Source organism: Schistocerca nitens, chromosome 6 (genome assembly GCF_023898315.1).
Source record: "Schistocerca nitens isolate TAMUIC-IGC-003100 chromosome 6, iqSchNite1.1, whole genome shotgun sequence".
NCBI classification, from domain to species: domain Eukaryota; kingdom Metazoa; phylum Arthropoda; class Insecta; order Orthoptera; family Acrididae; genus Schistocerca; species Schistocerca nitens.
In genome coordinates, this window is record NC_064619.1 from 54,430,932 (window position 1) to 54,451,747 (window position 20,816).

At 43.5% G+C, this 20,816-nt stretch overlaps 1 protein-coding gene across 1 annotated transcript in view; it reads left to right on the plus strand.

Annotated features, from left to right (window-relative positions):
- Nucleotides 1-20,816, plus strand: part of LOC126262428 (putative odorant-binding protein A10) — a 35,785-nt gene extending 14,969 nt beyond the window's left edge. Inside the window, exon 2 of the mRNA XM_049959067.1 lies at nucleotides 20,345-20,816. Coding sequence (XP_049815024.1) covers nucleotides 20,345-20,541 — 197 coding nt within the window. The 3' untranslated portion in view covers nucleotides 20,542-20,816. The remainder of the gene's footprint in view (nucleotides 1-20,344) is intronic.

The window sequence follows — 20,816 nt, forward strand, 5'->3', positions numbered from 1 at the left end:
CCGCAAACCAGCAGGGCGAGGCACCACGGGTGACAAGCAAAAACTTAAAAAAAAAACCCTTCTAAACTGTACACTGTGGTGATAAAAGTCGTGGGCTGCTTCCTAAAATCGTGTTGGATCACATTTTGTTCGACGTAGTGCAGCAGTTCGTCGTAGCATGGACTCAAAAAGTCAATGGAAGTCCCCTGAAGAAATACTGAGCAATGCTGTCTCTATAGCCGGCCATAATAGCGATAGAATCCATTCAGGATTTTGTACACGGAGTGACCCCTCGATTATGTCCCATAAATGTTTGATGGGATTCATGTCGGGCGATACGTGTGACCAAATCATTCGCTCGGATTCAAATGGCTCTGAGCACTCTGGGACTTAACTGCTGAGGTCATCAGTCCCCTATAACTTAGAACTACTTAAACCTAACTTACCTAAGGACATCACACACATCCATGCCCGAGGGAGGATTCGAACCTGCGACCGTAGCGGTCGCGCGGTTCCAGACTTTAGCGCCTAGAACCACTCGGCCACCCCGGCCGGCTCGCTCGCATTACCCAGAATGTTCTAAGATGGCGCAATGTCATCCATTAAAATTCTTTCGTTGCTTGGGAACACTAAATCCATGAATGGCTGCAAACCGTCTCCAAGTAGCCGAACATAGCCATTTCCAGTCAATGATAGGTTCAGTTGGATCAGAGGATCGAATCCATTCCAAATAAATAGCCCACACCATTGTGGACCACCACCAGCTTTGACAGTGTCGTATTGACAACGTAGGTCCATGACTTCGCGGGGTCTGAGCCACATTCGAATCCCACCATCAGCTCTTACGAACTGAAACCGGGACTCATTTGACCAGGCATTGTTTTCCAATCGTCTAGCGTCCAACCGATATCGTTACGAGCCCAGGAGAGGCGCTGCAGGGTATGTCATACTCTTAGCAAAGGCACTCGCTTCGATCGTCTCCTGCCAGAGCTCATTAACGCCCATTTCGTCGCACTGTCATAACGGAAACGTTCGTCATGCGTCCCACATTTATTTCTAAGGTTATTTCACAAATTGTTGCTTGTCTGTTAGCATTGACAACTCTACGCAAACGCCGCTCCTCTCGGTCGTTAAGTGAAGGCCATCGGCTACTGTGTTGGCAGTGGTGAGAGGTAGTGCATGAAATTTGATAATCTCGGCACACTCTTGACACTGTGGATCTCGGAATACTGACTTCCCTAACGATATCGGAAATGGAATGTCACATGCGTAGAACACCAACCACCATTCCGCGTTTAGTCTGTTGATTCCCGTAGTGCGGCAATAATCACATCGGAATTGTTTTCACACGAATCACCTGAGTGTACCGCCAATGCACCTTTTATACCTTGTGTAGGCGATACAGCAGCCATACAGGTACTGTACATGTGCATATCGCTCGCTATCCCATGAATTTGTAACCTCAGTATACTGGGTGATAAAAAAGTCAGTATAAATTTGAAAACTTAATAAACCACGGAATAATGTTGATAGAGAGGCAAACATTGACACACATGCTTGGAATGACATGGGGTTTTATTACAACAACAAAAAAAAGTTCACAAAGCGTCCGACAGATGGCGCTGGACAGCAAAACTGCTACCGTGACGGGTGAGAGGTACGCCGATATGTTACAGAATCGCATCATCCCCAGCCTGGATGATAAACACCTGCTGGAACGTACGATGTTTATGCAGGATGGAGCTCCATCCCATATTACTAGACGCGTTAAAGATCTCTTGCTCGCGTCGTTTGGTGATGATCGTGTGCTCATCCGCCACTTTCGTCATGCTTGGCCTCCCAGGTCCCCAGACCTCAGTCCGTGCGATTATTGGCTTTGAGGTTACCTGAAGTCGCAAGTGTATCGTGATCGACCGACATCTCTAGGGATGCTGAAAGACAACATCCGAGGCCAATGCCTCACCATAACTCCGGACATGATTTAGAGTGCTCTTCACAACATTATTCCTCGACTACAGCTATTGTTGAGGAATGATGGTGGACATATTGAGCATTTCCTGTAAAGAACATCTTTGCTTTGTCTTACTTTGTTATGCTAATTATTACTATTCTGATCAGATGAAGCGCCATCTGTCGGACATTTTTTGAACTTTTTTTTTGGGTTGTAATAAAACCCCATGTCATTCCAAGCATGTGTGTCAATTTGTACCTCTCTATCTATATTATTTCGTGATTTATTCAGTTTTCAAATTTATACTGACTTTTTGATCACCTGGTGTAACTGCTCCGAACTATATTGGAAGTAAAATTTCATTAATAACTCATAAATGAAGATTTTTTCCATCATATTTGAGTGATGACTCGTTTCGTCAAATTTTATAAAAAGTATTTCTGTTGCAATCTGTGTGCTTGGCAAACAGCGTCTTGGGAAGTAACTCCATCGTGTGAATCAGGATTTCACAACCGAGCCATGCTGTGTACTGCATTCCGAAGTGCTGCCTAAACAATATACCGCTTAAGGTGTCTATACATAAACGCGTTCACTGCTGAATAGCCATTCTTAAAGTGGCGCGTTATTCCCTGCCGCAATCGCGGCCAATGGAAGCTCAGCGGCGAGCATTATTCTAGGCCGAGGCGTGAACCCACAGCCGCGCTACTGAAAGGCCAGCCAGCATTATCGGCGGGCTGTCTGGCTTTGTCGGGACAGGTTTCGAACGGGCGACCTTCGCCTTTGAAAGTGACCAGTCTCCCTGCAACCGGCAGCTGCGTTGTGCTGAACCGCTATGTGGCAGAAACACGCTGTGTCTTTTAAAGTGGGGAGCGATTATCAGCAGTACTCAGCAGCCCCGTAGTCAGCTTACGCAGCTATCCGTCGTGTTGTGAATTTCCAAATAACCAATTAAGCAGATAGCTATTTCCAGTTCTTTGAAACGTTTATGCCGTTTCACCCTGCGATGTGACAGAAGCTCGGAAAACTGCAGTGGATAACGCAGGAAGTGCTATAATGCAGTGTACGAATGATGTTGTCTACACGGAAGTTGTAATTGCAGAAACCTGTGTCGAAACGCAAGAAGACATTCACAAGATGAGTGTTGGTTACAAGTACTGAGAATTCACTTATAATATAACGCACTGGGCGATAATAAACAGAAACATTACTGATAAATTACACTATTGATGGCAAATAACTGAAAACAGCGACAACCGTAAAATATAAGGTAGAATCCTACAGCGACCTAAGGAGTAACGAACACTTAAAAATAAACTAATCAATAGAACAAGGGGTACACTTCTATCAACTTTCGGTATGTTAAATCTGTTTTGATTTAGGCGGTATCTGTGGCCTTATTGCACCGCTTGAGATCGTTGCTTTCAGTACAGGCACCACCTGAAATCATTCGCTAGCTATTGGGTGTGTTATGCATTAGTGTCAGGCAACCCTTCAGAAGGAAGTGAGTACCGGTGTGCAAGTGTTTTCTAGTGAGGCACACAGATGGCAGTTGCCATTTGTGGGCGCTGTGTTCAAACAAGCACATGCAATACGACATCTTAAGGGGAGGTTTACTATCTTTGGCCCGAAAAAAGCATGTTCTTTGAGAATTTTTTTCTCGGGATGTGTTATAGATATCAATGTTAAATTTGGTCAAAATGTTTATTGATATATCCACTACAAACTGGAATTTTTCAAACCTGAAATGTCGAAGAGCAAAGGCGAAAGTGCCGTCGGAACCAAACAAAATTTCGATGTAGACCTCCACGCGCGGTATGTCATAGGTCAGCTGGCTCGTCTGAAATCAATATTGAGTTGACATTAGCGAAGTATATAAGATTCTTTAGGAGTTGTACCTCGCTTAAGTTATTCGGACCATAGGAAACCAAATGACCGCCATTTAAAAAAATAGGGTTTTTTCCATCGATTTTTAGACTTTGTCAGCAATGTAAAAATATTTATATTTTGATGGATCGGAATAAAAATGGTACAACTCCTAGACAATGTAGTTAGCTTCGTCGGAAACAAAGAATCATGCCAATCGGTTCGGTAGATTTGAAGTTACCATACCGCGCAATGGAAAAACGTCATTTCGAGAAAAACGTGTTTGAAGTTTTGACTACATGTAAATGCAATATTTTGCAACGTACGTTCAATCTGCTATTCCGGGTCCATAAACTAGTCCTTCCTCTTCCTCATAGAGGGCGCTCTGCTCGATCTGGGTCATCCTGCTGCGCTGCTCCAGAGCCGCTCGTACGGCCGGTGACAAGGGGTTTTCGGCCGCTTGAATCCGATGGTCGTCCGAATGCTTGGCGAACTGCGTCGAATAGAGTCCCAGGGTGACGTCCATCGTTGTCATGGTCTTCAGAATTGCTGAATACCCTTCGTTGAAGCTACTCACTGCCAGGAAAGTCGCAATCTCCACAGTCTTCGCACCAGAATGCAAATGCTTGGGGGCTAACTCCCAAACACACGCATTCAAACTTTCATTTGAATTTTGTGTGTTTCCTCCCAAGCACCGGTACAATAACTCGTCCTCCGAAAGAAAAAAAGACTGGTGCGTGAAAAAGGCCGATTTCAGGCAGGTGCATTTTTTTGTTCAACCGCGAATAACAAACATTTCCGTTCCGTATTCGGAAAAACCGTTTCAGGGGTGGATTCTAAACACTTTTATGGATTCAGAAATGCAGTTTAAAAAGAAATCGATTATTTGAACTAAAAGATAATAAACCTCCCCTTAATGCAGCGCAAGTCACAAGGGCGGTCTGTTTGATCCGAAAAGGATGTACTTCAGGGCATGTTGCTACAGATGCCAATGCCTCTTCGCGTGTCTTCCATATGTTGTGGACATGATGTAGGGAGGCAGGTCAGCACACAAGGCAAGTAAGGATAGGTTGACGACGTATTACAACTCCACGTGAAGACCTGTATCTGCCCGTATTTGCGCTGCTTCGTCGTACAGATACTGCCAAAGGAGTGCAAGATGTTTTCAGAACCTTAGGGCCCAGAAGTCCTGTTCGAGTACCCCGCTTGACACGACAACATCTTGCAGCTCACATTCAGTTCTGCCGTTCCCACGTCAAGTGGCCACTTCGTCACTGGTGAAACATGTTACTCACAAACAAGTCCAGATATTCTCGGACGCTAGATGCTAGTTGCGTTCGTGTGCGGAGACCCGTAGCGAGCGTTACTGTCAGAAGTTGTCCAGGAAATCGACACATTTCCGAGGTTCTGTCACGTGGGGAGATTTCAGTGTTGTCATTGTCCATGGTCGCCTTACCGCCAGGGAATGCATCGAACAGATCTTGTTGGACCATGCGGTGGGTGCTGCTTACGGTTGTGGCCCTGAGTTACTTCTAATGGCAGGGACTGTGTGGCGGACATCAACAGTGATGTGTTGTGAAGTAATCGAATGGCCAGCAGTGAGTCCCGGTCTGAACCTCGTCGTGCATATGTGGGACAAGCTTGGCAGACGTGTTGTTGGTCGTCCTGTTGCACCACAGACTCTCCAAAAACTCCCATGGTCTCTCATTAAGAATGGGAACGGATATCACATTGTGACCTCCGTAGAGTTATATGGAGCATGCCACATAGGTATCAGGCAGGGCATACACGTTATTGAAGCTCTCAAAGCCCAATGAAAAGCACCCAGGATGACACTTGTCAGACATTTCAGTTCTTTTTATCTCAACGGTCCAGGATGTAATGATCCTTTGTTGTGTACTTAGTTTGTGAAAGTTAAAGGTATAATTTGGTAACATAACCACTCCCGAATTATTGCTCAATGGATTATGACGGACGCCCAAAGTTATGTTCCCCTAGCCGGCCGCGGTGGTCTAGCGGTTCTAGGCGCTCAGTCCGGAACCGCGCGACTGCTACGGTCGCAGGTTCGAATCCTGCCTCGGGCATGGCTGTGTGTGATGTCCTTAGGTTAGTTAGGTTTAAGTAGTTCTAAGTTCTAGGGGACTGATGACCACAGATGTTAAGTCCCATAGTGCTCAGAGCCATATGAACCATTATGTCCCCCTAATACTTTTGAGCGGTGTAGTTGTTACAGAGATAGATGCTAAATTGATGTTCATTGAACGAATCTTAAGGGAATGCGATTCACCGACCGAAGAAATACCTTATAAAACGCTCGTTCACCCGGATTCTCAGTGTTGCTCGTTAGTGCTGGACCCTTACCAGAGAGGTTTCAAAGAAGATCGGCCCGTTTCGCCACGCACATACACTCCTGGAAATTGAAATAAGAACACCGTGAATTCATTGTCCCAGGAAGGGGAAACTTTATTGACACATTCCTGGGGTCAGATACATCACATGATCACACCGACAGAACCACAGGCACATAGACACAGGCAACAGAGCATGCACAATGTCGGCACTAGTACAGTGTATATCCACCTTTCGCAGCCATGCAGGCTGCTATTCTCCCATGGAGACGATCGTAGAGATGCTGGATGTAGTCCTGTGGAACGGCTTGCCATGCCATTTCCACCTGGCGCCTCAGTTTGACCAGCGTTCGTGCTGGACGTGCAGACCGCGTGAGACAACGCTTCATCCAGTCCCAAACATGCTCAATGGGGGACAGATCCGGAGATCTTACTGGCCAGGGTAGTTGACTTACACCTTCTAGAGCACGTTGGGTGGCACGGGATACATGCGGACGTGCATTGTCCTGTTGGAACAGCAAGTTCCCTTGCCGGTCCAGGAATGGTAGAACGATGGGTTCGATGACGGTTTGGATGTACCGTGCACTATTCAGTGTCCCCTCGACGATCACCAGTGGTGTACGGCCAGTGTAGGAAATCGCTCCCCACACCATGATGCCGGGTGTTGGCCCTGTGTGCCTCGGTCGTATGCAGTCCTGATTGTGGCGCTCACCTGCACGGCGCCAAACACGCATACGACCATCATTGGCACCAAGGCAGAAGCGACTTTCATCCCTCCATTCACGCCTGTCGCGACACCACTTGAGGCGGGCTGCACGATGTTGGGGCGTGAGCGGAAGACGGCCTAACGGTGTGCGGGACCGTAGCCCAGCTTCATGGAGACGGTTGCGAATGGTCCTCGCCGATACCCCAGGAGCAACAGTGTCCCTAATTTGCTGGGAAGTGGCGGTGCGGTCCCCTACGGCACTGCGTAGGATCCTACGGTCTTGGCGTGCATCCGTGCGTCGCTGCGGTCCGGTCCCAGGTCGACGGGCACGTGCACCTTCCGCCGACCACTGGCGACAACATCGATGTACTGTGGAGACCTCACGCCCCACGTGTTGAGCAATTCGGCGGTACGTCCACCCGGCCTCCCGCATGCCCACTATACGCCCTCGCTCAAAGTCCGTCAACTGCACATACGGTTCACGTCCACGCTGTCGCGGCATGCTACCAGTGTTAAAGACTGCGATGGAGCTCCGTGTGCCACGGCAAACTGGCTGACACTGACGGCGGCGGTGCACAAATGCTGCGCAGCTAGAGCCATTCGACGGCCAACACCGCGGTTCCTGGTGTGTCCGCTGTGCCGTGCCTGTGATCATTGCTTGTACAGCCCTCTCGCAGTGTCCGGAGCAAGTATGGTGGGTCTGACACACCGGTGTCAATGTGTTCTTTTTTCCGTTTCCAGGAGTGTATTTAGTAAGTGCAAAAGCGTTACGGAAGTGCTGAATACACATCAGTAGCAGACGCTATGAGGGGAGACGTTTAAAACGGCCCTAGCTACTCCTCCTACTTTCTGGTTAACCACCACGAGTGTTTCCATATACGTCAGAGGACCAAAATCAATATGCTCCCTACTCTGTATTAGTATATTTAAACTCTAATAGCACGAATATTCTGTGGTGAATACGTAACGATTCGGTGTACAACATAATCACCACCGATGTGGCCGACCGGTTCTAGGCGCTTCAGTCCGAAACCGCGCTGCTGCTACGGTCGCGGGTTCGAATCCTGCCTCGAGCTTGGAAGTGCGTGATGTATTTAGGTTAGTTAGGTTTAAGTAGTCCTAAGTCTAGGTGTCTGATGACCTCAGACGTTTAGTCCCATAGTGCTTAGAGCCATTTGAACCATAATCACCACAACACCTTACAGACCAAAAGTAACTTGAGATGCCACGCCCGTTTTGTGAAATCTAATTTACGGCGGAATACTTGCAACCTGAATGAATGTATTTAATAAAATTTCTGGCAATTAGCTTTCCTCCGTTCACCCGGCTGGAATCGTCAATGAGACACACGACACACCCACAACCACATTTACATAAACACAATGAAACATGTAAACAGATAAAAATGCATAAGATTTTTTAGGTGCTGCTAAGGTCATAATTTCTGTTAGTCAACTGTAAAATACGAAATGTGATGTGTGGATCAGTTTCTCAAGTGCGTTTTCCAGAATAATTATGCATAGAGTAAGCGAGCAGAATAGTCTTGCTGACGTGTGTTAACAATCATTGTAGCAAACCTTCAGATCATCGTAATGGCAGATTGTTAATTGCTGTATGGACTCTCACTATATACTGATGTGAACCATAACTGGAGTTAAATTAGTTGTAAAAGTGACTAGCTTTTGAATGTAAAGAATAATAACACTGCTACCGTATGAAATTCCAACTGAAGATGGCTGTCAGCGGAATGCAATGTCCTTTTTGATAACAGACTCTGTTTCAAACTCGGAAGTTGCAGTAAATTAATTAAATATTTAATCTTGTTTAGAAATTAATTCCAAACATTTCCATAAAGTGAAGTGTACTGTTGTAATGAAAAATGAAAGTACCTCTTTCATAAACTGTAATGTTAACGCGACCACTTTGGGTTGACTGTTTGTAACGTTCAGGCAGCAAGAGAAATCTAAGTGCTAAAAATTTAATCAATACACTGTCGGTCAATTATCGTCTTAAGAAATATTGCTGTTTTTCCTTGCATGTTGTGCACTTTGACGTGATGTTCACTTAGGGGTTTGTTTTGTTCGACACAGCAACGCAAAAGGCATCGAATTAGTGACAGCAGGGTATCAGATGTAGCTTACCCCGTGAAGACTGCAGCGTGGATCTCTGGAGACTACGTTCGACTGTTCGTGAATATCGCTGAGCTGGAGCAAGATGGCGATGGTAGTTTCGTTGATTTAGCATATTAATTATCAAGAGTGATATGTAATTTTGCCGCTGCTCCGGCCCGTTGCTTGGTAGCGAAACACACTGTAAATAAAAGCTTTCAACTTTCTCGAAAACGTGAGGATGAGATTAAGTCGGATTACTGCTACGAACACAGATCTTCACTTGTAACACAGACGACTACCGAACTGTGTATTTGAAAAGTAAGTCGTCGTTTTATTATTTTGACTCAGAATTGAATGGCAGCAGTTTTGAAGAAATCGATTCAGAGTTCGGAGCACAGAGCACAATAAATCAAATTTCACTCGTAAGTACACGAAACTGCAAAGTTCAGAGCGTCTAATTCGTCTTGCAGATTGGTACAATAATTTCGTTGTCTTCTTCAAATGCGTCACGATAAAATAGCACTCTAGTAACTGTATTGTTCGTGATTCCAGAAGATTCTGTTGATGTATTACGTATTCTCTTCGGAATCTTCTGCGATGATCTTCTAAATCTTCTTGTTGTAATATCTTCTTTCTTCTCCCGACGTCTTCTTGTCTTCTGCCTCGACTCTAAAGTAAAGTCTACTTCACCTGAAGTTTTTAACAAACTGTAGCAACAATAACGCAACAGATGTCTTGCAGATTGTTCCATGCTCGACTCGCATTTCCTCGCAAATAATGACGTTCCCCGTTTCAAAATATCTACTAGGATTTCCTCCAAACATTTTCCTCTTTCAGCACAATTAAAACAAATATTTTCTCCGCAATGTGATGAAAAATTCCAACAATTTCAACTGCGCTCGCGACCGATCGACTTAACACTTCCGCCGTTCGGCTTTGAACTAACTGGTCGTCAACTGTCTCTCTCGCGTTCGTAAAACTTTTACACAGATATAATTTTCTGTACTGGGCCGAAGCTCCCAGAAATATGTAGACAATATACACAATTACATTGAGAATAATATAATTCGGAATAACCGTATTAGTTTCGATAACAACCTCACATCACGTACATAAGTTCACAAAATAACTAACGAAAATTTAAAATAAAGGAAACAAAGAAAATATGTACAGTTTTACAATGATTCCCACGGGATATTTCAGACGGGGGGTGTCTGTTACACATACAGCAAAAGACAGTAAAATATGGATGTACAGAAGATCCAAAGAAGTTCTGCTCGTTCCTCAACTGGCTTATTTAGTATGCGCAAGAGGCACACCCTACAAGAGAGGCACTGTGTATCACTTACAGCTAAGTTATTAAAATTCCGAGAGCGTACAGTTTAAAAGAGCCAGGCAACGTATTACTTCGTCCAACATACATCTCGCGAAGTGTCCTTGACAATAAAAGAGCAAACCCAGAACTCGCGCGAAGAGTCTAGCGCATCGTTAGTGAATGTGACAGGAAATGGTGGAGGTGATGGAAATGGAAATGCCGCGTGGCTAGGGCCTCCCAAAGGGTAGACCGTTCGCCAGCTGAAAGTCTTCCGAGTTGACGCCACTTCGGTGACTTGCGTGTCGATAGGGATGAAATGATGATGATTAGGACAATACAACACCCAGTCCCTGGGCGGAGAAAATCTCCGACCCACCCGGGAATCGAACCCGGGCCGTTAGGTATGACAGTCCGTCGCTCTGACCACTTATCTACCAGGGGCGGACGGTGGAGGTGATAATAGTTCAGGAAGCAGTTACCGTCATGAATAAAGTTTGTGACTGTGTTCGCTGTTTGGCTCTATTAGATATGGTTTCTGGTTGTAGTTTAAATATGTCGGAAATCACGAAATTATACTAAGTTTTTTGGTGACTTGGAGTTTGTTAAACTTTGGCTCAATGTCTTGCTTGTAGAACTAAGTATTTCGGACCTCAGATGTCGGAAAAGTTTTACTTGCTCTTTAATTGCAACGTTAACTAAAATCGGCCGTACTTTTGTCTCTGGTATTGTAACGACGATTTTGTTTATTTCTTGGGAGAAATTATCGTGTTGAATTATTAGCTTACCTTACTGATAGTGTGGATACAACTGAATACTGGTTTCAATATCAGTGAATCAAGCTGCAATGCACAGGAGATTTTTCCGTCCTTGAAAAGTTGCATATCTGTAGAAATTAAAGCGGGATGGTCAAATGCAACGTCCTTAGCTTATTTTTTCTTAATCATTATGTTTTATGGCAGCTTTTTCTGTACTAAGTGAAATGGATAACGTACTAGATGAAATCGATATAGTCTGTTTTCCCTGACATTAAAAAAAAATAGAATAAAGCCATACAAGTGCAAGTAGGACTCACGCTCTGAGGGTTCCGGACGAACTTGGTGCAGCATCGCACTCAAACGCAAACTGTTTGCTCGCTCCTTATATACATGGCGCATGCGAACTTATACAGAATGCGCTACGTGGATTCAAAACCTGTAGGTGTGGTCCTATGCTAGCACCGGTTTTTGAACCGACACCTCTTTGTGTAATGTCCCCACAAATTGCAGTATGTAAAAATCTTCGGATGGTGCTCCAGAGGGGCAAGACACATCAATGAAAGAATTGTTCCCCTGTAACCAAGGCTGTTTTTCTTTCGACATTGGTTTACGGCGAAAGAAGATAACTGATGTCAAAACCTTTGCCGACAACGCACGTGATCAAGAAGCGGAAGTATATCAGGGATGTGTAGCTCTACTGAATCGCAGATCTACCTGTTGGTTCTGCGTATTCCATGCGCATCTTCTACCTGTTAAACTTACTGGAAGTTACTGAACGGAAGACGGTAGGAAAGTGAATGAGATTTCGAAAACGAATATTATATTAAATTCTTTTCGAATAAAACTTGATAAAAAGCGGTCAAACGTTTTGTGAAATGTTTTGGCCAAAAGAAAGAAATAAGATAGATTAGAGAAACATTTGCCGCGCCTTTTGAATAACGCTAGAAATCACGTACCGATGTGGTACCGATTTAGAATTTAAAGTTCAGTGTTTAAATTATAATTTTAGAGTTTTAAATAGTAGTAAATATGGTGTACATGATACTGAGCAGCATTCGAAGGCGCGTCAGGTGTTTCCCATTCTGCCTTATTTGTTAACTTCAGAGAAATCTTTTCGATAAAACATCCGATGGGTTCAAAATTTTTTTCGGTGATGCCTAGAGACCGGATTATATGCATTTGCATGTTGCATATGCATGTGCCCCCCATGAACCATGGACCTTGCCGTTGGTGGGGAGGCTTGCGTGCTTCAGCGATACAGATAGCCGTACCGTAGATACAACCACAACGGAGGGGTATCTGTTGAGAGGCCAGACAAACGTGTGGTTCCTGAAGAGGGGCAGCAGCCTTTTCAGTAGTTGCAAGGGCAACAGTCTGGATGATTGACTGATCTGGCCTTGTAACAATAACCAAAACGGCCTTGCTGTGCTGGTACTGCGAACGGCTGAAAGCAAGGGGAAACTACGGCCGTAATTTTTCCCGAGGGCATGCAGCTTTACTGTATGATTAAATGATGAAGGCGTCCTCTTGGGTAAAATATTCCGGAGGTAAAATAGTCCCCCATTCGGATCTCCGGGCGGGGACTACTCAAGAGGATGTCGCTATCAGGAGAAAGAAAACTGGCGTTCTACGGATCGGAGCGTGGAATGTCAGGTCCCTTAATCAGGCAGGTAGCTTAGAAAATTTGAAAAGGGAAATGGATAGGTTAAAGTTAGATATAGTGGGAATTAGTGAAGTTCGGTGGCAGGAGGAACAAGACTTCTGGTCAGGTGACTACAGGGTTATAAACACAAAGTCAAATAGGGGTAATGCAGGAGTAGGATATAATAATGAATAGGAAAATAGGAAGGCGGGTAAGCTACTACAAACAGCTTAGTGAACGCATTATTGTGGCCAAGATAGATACGAAGCCCACACCTACTACAGTAGTACAAGTTTATACGCCAACTAGCTCTGCAGATGACGAAGAAATTGAAGAAATGTATGATCAAATAAAATAAATTATTGAGATAGTGAAGGGAGACGAAAATTTAATAGTCATGGGTGACTGGAATTCGAGTGTAGGAAAAGGGAGAGAAGGAAACGTAGTAGGTGAATATGGATTGAGGCTAAGAAATGAAAGAGGAAGCCGCCTGGTAGAATTTTGCACAGAGCACAACTTAATCATAGCTAACACTTGGTTTAAGAATCATGAAAGAAGGTTGTATACATGGAAGAACCCTGGAGATACTAAAAGGTATCAGATAGATTATATAATGGTAAGACAGAGATTTAGGAACCAGGTTTTAAATTGTAAGACATTTCCAGGGGCAGATGTGAACTCTGACCACAATCTATTGGTTATGACCTGTAGATTAAAACTGAAGAAACTGCAAAAAGGTGGGAATTTAAGGAGATGGGACCTGGATAAACCGAAAGAACCAGAGGTTGTACAGAGTTTCAGGGAGAGCATAAGGGAACCATTGACAGGAATGGGGGAAAGAAATACAGTAGAAGAAGAATGGGTAGCTTTGAGGGATGAAGTGGTGAAGGCAGCAGAGGATCAAGTAGGTAAAAAGACGAGGGCTAGTAGAAATCCTTGGGTAACAGAAGAAATATTGAATTTAATTGATGAAAGGAGAAAATATAAAAATGCAGTAAATGAAGCAGGCAAAAAGGAATACAAACGTCTCAAAAGTGAGATCGACAGGAAGTGCAAAATGGCTAAGCAGAGATGGCTAGAGGACAAATGTAAGGATGTAGAGGCTTATCTCACTAGGAGTAAGATAGATACTGCCTACAGGAAAATTAAAGAGACCTTTGGAGATAAGAGAACCACTTGTATGAATATCAAGAGCTCAGATGGAAACCCAGTTCTAATCAAAGAAGGGAAGGCAGAAAGGTGGAAGGAGTATACAGAGGGTCTATACAAGGGCGATGTACTTGAGGACAATATTATGGAAATGGAAGAGGATGTAGATGAAGATGAAATGGGAGATACGATACTGCGTGAAGAGTTTGACAGAGCACTGAAAGACCTGAGTCGAAAGAAGGCCCCCGGAGTAGACAACATTCCATTGGAACTACTGACGGCCTTGGGAGAGCCAGTCCTGACAAAACTCTACCATCTGGTGAGCAAGATGTATGAAACAGGCGAAATACCCTCAGACTTCAAGAAGAATATAATAATTCCAATCCCAAAGAGAGCAGGTGTTGACAGATGTGAGAATTACCGAACAATCAGTTTAATAAGCCAAAGCTGAAAAATACTGACACGAATTCTTTACAGACGAATGGAAAAACTAGTAGAAGCCGACCTCGGGGAAGATCAGTTTGGAGTCCGTAGAAATACTGGAACACGTGAGGCAATACTGACCTTACGACTTATCTTAGAAGAAAGATTAAGGAAAGGCAAACCTACGTTTCTAGCATTTGTAGATTTAGAGAAAGTTTTTGACAATGTTGACTGGAATACTCTCTTTCAAATTCTAAAGGTGGCTGGGGTAAAATACAGGGAGCGAAAGGCTATTTACAATTTGTACAGAAACCAGATGGCAGTTGTAAGAGTAGAGGGACATGAAAGGGAAGCAGTGATTGGGAAGGGAGTAAGACAGGGTTGTAGCCTCTCCCCGATGTTATTCAATCTGTATATTGAGCAAGCAGTAAAGGAAACAAAAGAAAAATTCGGAATAGGTATTAAAATCCATGGAGAAGAAATAAAAACCTTGAGGTTCGCCGATGACATTGTAATTCTGTCAGAGACAGCAAAGGACTTGGAAGAGCAGTTGAACGGAATGGATGGTGTCTTGAAGGGAGGATATAAGATGAACATCAACAAAAGCAAAACGAGGATAATGGAATGTAGTCGAATTAAGTCGGGTGATGTTGAGGGTATTAGATTAGGAAATGAGACACTTAAAGTAGTAATGGAGTTTTGCTATTTGGGGAGCAAATAACTGATGATGGTAGAAGTAGAGAGGATATAAAATGTAGACTGTGAAAAGTTCTTGTTGAGATGTGGTAATAGCGAGGCGGTGTGGAGATATATTGTAATGATTAGAGTGATTTTGGTCAATATATGAAGGTAACGAAACTTGATTTATTTTTCATTGTTTAATGTCGTAAGTAATGCTTCATTACAGGTTCAGTCAACAAAGCATCTGGATTGTGTTCTTGGATTAGAGTGTAATTCTGGTTCTCTTGAGTAATTATGGTATTTTTATTTTCTTTAATTAATTCAGTATAAATGATATTTAAAATTTCTTGTGTTGTTGAAGAAGAACCGTGCCAGATGCGTACGTTGAGTCACACTTCCACACACAGAACAGTTATACTTATGCTTTGGTTTCGTAGGTTTTATAGTTGCTGGGGGCTTAATTAATTAATTGTGTTAATGAAAATTTCCATTTCATTCTTTGTTGTTGTTCTATGCAGTCAGATTGCGTAATAATACTAGTCAGGGCCAACCGTTTACGAGACTGCGTAAACGGATAGACAGCTACTAAAGCAAAAAATTAAAATTATTTGCATTTCATAATAATTAAGCCCCCATGCACGTGGCGACCGCTGCTTCGGATCGTCCCTTGGGTTCTTCTGACTGTAAAAATAGTAGACAGTAGTATTGTTGTAGTAATTTGTAGTTTAGTAATTGTAGTCTATTTTGCATGTGTAGATTTGGTAATTGTCATTCTTCTAATGGTATTTTTTTCTGCAGAATTTAATTTTGTTATCTTGTATACGGGTTTGACAATGTTGTGCAGTTAGGAAGATTTCAATTGTTCGATTAATCGTGGTTGAGGGAAGCATTTCGTGTGAATGGTATTGTTGGAAATAAGGAGGCATTGTGTGTAATTTTCGTACAGTGACGAGTTTTGTATGTTTTGTAAATGATTACGCGATCGATGAAAAAGGCAAAAATGATGGATAGTCAGAATGACGAAATTGTTGACATGGCGAACTCGCCAATACAGGAGAACAGTATGATGAATAATGAAGGGGAAAACAATGAAAAATAAATCAAGTTTCGTTACCTTCATATATTGACCAAAATCACTCTAATCATTACAATATATCTCCACACCGACTCGCTATTACCACATCTCAACAAGAACTTTTCAGTATCACATCTCAGCAAGCACTCCCTACAAGCACATCTCAACAAACACTCTCTGCTACGAGTTCTTAACAAGCACTGACTACCACGAGTTCTCCCAAAGCACTGCCCACTACGAGTTCTCAATAATGACTGCCAATGGAGGCGGCCGAACAATACTCTCTAGCGCGATCTCTGGCGCTGTGGCTCAGTGTAGCCACCTTTCAACTGGCAATGGCAAGGAAAGCGTTTCTGAAGAAGAGAAATTTGTTAACATCGAATATAGATTTAAGTGTCAGGAAGTCATTTCTGAAAGTATTTGTATGGAGTGTAGCCATGTATGGAAGTGAAACATGGACGGTAAATAGTTTGGACAAGAAGAGAATAGAAGCTTTCGAAATGTGGTGCTACAGAAGAATGCTGAAGATTAGATGGGTAGATCACATAACTAATGAGGAGGTACTGAATAGGATTTGGGAGAAGAGGAGTTTGTGGCACAACTTGACCAGAGGAAGGGATCGGTTGGTAGGACATGTTCTGAGGCATCAAGGGATCACCAATTTAGTATTGGAGGGCAGCGTGGAGGGTAAAAATCGTAGGGGGAGACCAAGAGATGAATACACTAAGCAGATTCAGAAGGATGTAGGTTGCAGTAGGTACTGGGAGACGAAGAAGCTTGCACAGGATAGAGTAGCATGGAGAGCTGCATCAAACCAGTCTCAGGACTGAAGACCACAACAACAACAACAACAACATATGCATGTGCATATTTGGCTCCTTTTCACTGGTTATTGCATATTTTAACTAAAAACTGGTGACGCTACGATGAATATTTTCGCTGTATGTTTACAATATTTTTAAAATTTTGACGGGCGGTCCCTAGCTCGATCTAGTTTTGATGTCTCACAGATTGACCGCGACCTAGAACTGCGTGCAATCGTTAACAGAGAGGCTACTGCCTAGCGAAATCATTACAGAAGAGGAACAGGAACAGGCAGGCAGAGTCAATGCTCCTGCGCCCGCGCCCCTGGTTAATCCCCTCTGCTGTCATACCGTACACGTGGGCAACATTCAAATTAAACTACGCAAGCTTTTAGTCTCACGTTAATTGTTTCACTTTAGCTTTCTATTTACTTATACACAACTGAACGTGTTTAAGATGTGGTATGTGTAATGTGTCGCGCGCCATACTGCCCTGAAAAAGAAACGTCGTTTCGTTGATAGCTGACCATCCTAGAACATTTGCATATGACGGAATTGTTTTATATTGCCGAGTTTGCGAGAAAAAAGGTTACGTGCAAAAAAAAAAAAAAAAAAAGTTTCAGATAGACCAGCATGTCAAGACAAGTCTTCATATCGCAGGAATGCAGAAGAAAGGACCACGACAACCACTTCTGACAACATCAAGTTGCATTAGCAGGGATTTGTCCATAGGTAACCAAAAAAGTCGATTTAACATGGATCTATTTGAAGCATTCATTGCAAGCAATATTCCTCTTCACAAACTTACGAACCCTATTCTCAAAGGCTTCCTGCGCAAAACATTGCTTAAATCAAAATTTTATATCAGATGAATCAACATTGTGTAAAAATTACGTACCGGCAATTTACGTAAATGTTCTGGAAGGAATACGCAGTGAACTCAAGGAAAACAGTATCTGGATTTCAGCTGACGAAACTACAGACACGTTTGGCCGTTACATTGCAAATTTAATTGTTGATGCTTTAAAAGAACAGCCTTCTTCTTCCTGTTAAGGGGCCTACAAAGAACTTGAAAAACTAAATCATTATACGATCGCCAGATTTGTGAATGAGGGCATTAGAAAAATATTTCCAGGACCTTCTGCAGATGAAAGGGTGTTTGTGTTTATTTCAGATGCTTTTCCCTATATGATGGAAGCAGTAAAAGCCCTCAGAGTATTTTATCCCAATTTGATTCATGTGACGTGCTTTGCTCATGGAGTACGTTGCCTTCACCTTCTGAACCAGTGGTAGCTCGTTGGGGTACGTGGGTAGAAGCTGTATTGTTTTTCAATGAACATTTCGAGGCCATTAGAGGGGTAGTAAACGACTTCGACAGTGCAGAGGCTTTGGCAGTCTGCCAGTGCGAGGAAGCTTTTAACGATTCCGGTATTAAAAAAGACATTGCTGTGATTAACACTCATTTTTCCCATATACCTGCAAGTATTAAAAAGCTTGAAACTCAAGGTTTGGTGTCGAATGAGTCTATTCAGTTAATGAATGGAATCATTCTAGTGGTCTCTTTGCCGCGTGGGATTAGCCGAGCGGTCTAAGGCTCTGCAGTCATGGACTGTGCGGATGGTCCCGGCGGAGGTTCGAGTCCTCCCTCGGGCATGGGTGTGTGTGTTTGTCCTTAGGATAATTTAGGTTAAGTAGTGTGTAAGCTTAGGGACTGATGACCTTAGCAGTTAAGTCCCGTAAGATTTCACACACATTTGAACATTTGGTCTCTTCATTGCCGGAGGTATTCCCAATAAAACTTAAAGAAAAGTTTGAAAACATTATAAACAATAACCCAGCCTTTGAAACCTTATGCCAAATTGATAGTTTTGTTAATGGGACCAAAAATAGTAAGTGCCAACATAGCACCCAAATTTAAATACTGCCCAGTTACCTCAGTTGATGTAGAACGGTCCTTTTCTGCTTATAAAAGTATTTGAGTGATCGAAGATATAATCTTGCTACCGAAGATTTGGAACAGTACTTGGTCGTTTACGTTTACGACAGTGGAAAAATGTAAAATGAATTGTAAATGATGCTTTGGTCCAATAGTATTAATTAAAGGTTGATGATGTTAAAAAATTCATGTTTGTATGTTGTTTTTTAACTAAAACATTACGGAATTTTTGAGGGTTCCCCTCTGCGTGCGATGTATCTCGAAGTTGGTCCTGCGCATATCGATTGCTTCGCTGCGACTCGCTCGCATCGCATCCGCTTGTTACCGATAACGACAGCGAAGAAGGAACAATTCTTGAAACGTGGTATGCGTCACCATTTTGCAAATTTTTAAAAAATTAATCCCAGAAAGACCCCCTTCCTAACCTCTACCAGAAAGTATTCAGAAAACGACATTGTTGTTGTTGCAGTCTTCAGTCCTGAGACTGGTTTGATGCAGCTCTCCGTGCTACTCTATCCTGTGCAATCTTCTTCATCTCCCAGTACTTACTGCAACCTACATCCTTCTGAATCTGCTTGTATCTCTTGCTCTCCCTCTATGACTTTTACCCTGCACAATGCCCTCCAATACTAAATTTGTGATCCTTTGATGCCTCAGAACATGTCCTACCAACTGGTCCCTTCTTCTTGTCAAGTTGTGCCACAAACTCCTCTTCTCCCCAATTCTATTCAATACCTCCTCATTAGTTATGTGATCTACCCATCTAATGTTCAGCATTCTTCTGTAGCGCCACATTTCGAAAGCTTCTATTCTCTTCCTGTCCAAACTATTTATCGTCCATGTTTCACTTCCATACGTGGCCACACTCCATAGAAATACTTTCAGAAACGATCTCCTGACACTTAAATCTATGTTAACAAATTTCTCTTCTTCAGAAACGCTTTCCTTGCCATTGCCAGTCTACATTTTATATCCTCTCTACTTCGACCGTCATCAGTTATTTTGCTCCCCAAATAGCAAAACCCCTTTACTACTTTAACCTTCACGCGCTCGCGCTAGAAATATTCTCGTGTTCGGACCTATTTGAACTTGTCCTGGGAAGCAGAGAGGTGCGACTTGGACGAACTTTGAGCAGCATCTGTCGAAAAAAGGTGCAACTAGAGAATAAATGTCCCTCCCGCCGCCTCGTTACCTTTGTGGAGTAAGTATGGAGTGAAATTGCAAAAAGGCGGCGGTCACTTCACCGCCCGCGCGAGCGCTTGAAGGTTAAATGTCTCAGTTCCTAATCTAATTCCCTCAGCATCACCAAATCACATTAACGTTCTAAATATATCGATTTTTTGCGTGGCCGGAGCTGTTCCTCGTAGTTGATATGCACAGGTTCGGCTCTGAGATGTAATGCACGCAATAACTACCATGTTATTTGATCTTGTACATTTCGACACTTTTTATGCATTTTTAAGCGTTTTTCATGCATATTTGCAATCATATTTTAAGGTTTTTATGATGCATATAATCCGGTCTCTACACTGATGCCCAACGCTCTCCAATCGCACTGCCTTTTGTGGTACTTCTTGGTGTACGTAACTCGTTTGCGTGTGTTGCAGCTTTCGTGGCGTCCGCGGTGGAGACGAACTGCGCGTCGTGCTCGGAGAGCCAGCTGGCGGCGGCCGAGAAGGTGCTCCGCCACCTGACGACCCGACGGAAGTCGGACTGGAACAAGCTGGTTGCGCGCTACGACCCCACGGGCGAACTGCGCAGTCGCTACCGTAAACACTGGGAGCAGCGGGGCGTGCGCATCTAGCGCCGCTCTTCTGTTTCTCTCTCTCTCTCTCTCTCTCTCTCCCTCTCTCCCAGTCACTCACTCACTATCTGTGCTGCCCGCCTCAACCACCTCTCACTCACCAACCCCCTCTCCAACAACACGCATACAACGCCACCACTCCAAGGGTCGGCTTCACTCGTCTGCCGACCGACACAACATTATCAGTTTTTTACTATATTTCTGTGTTTTGTAAAACTATGCGTTATAGCCAGAGTAAATACTGTAAGTACTTGGAATAAAGAGGTAAAAACGCT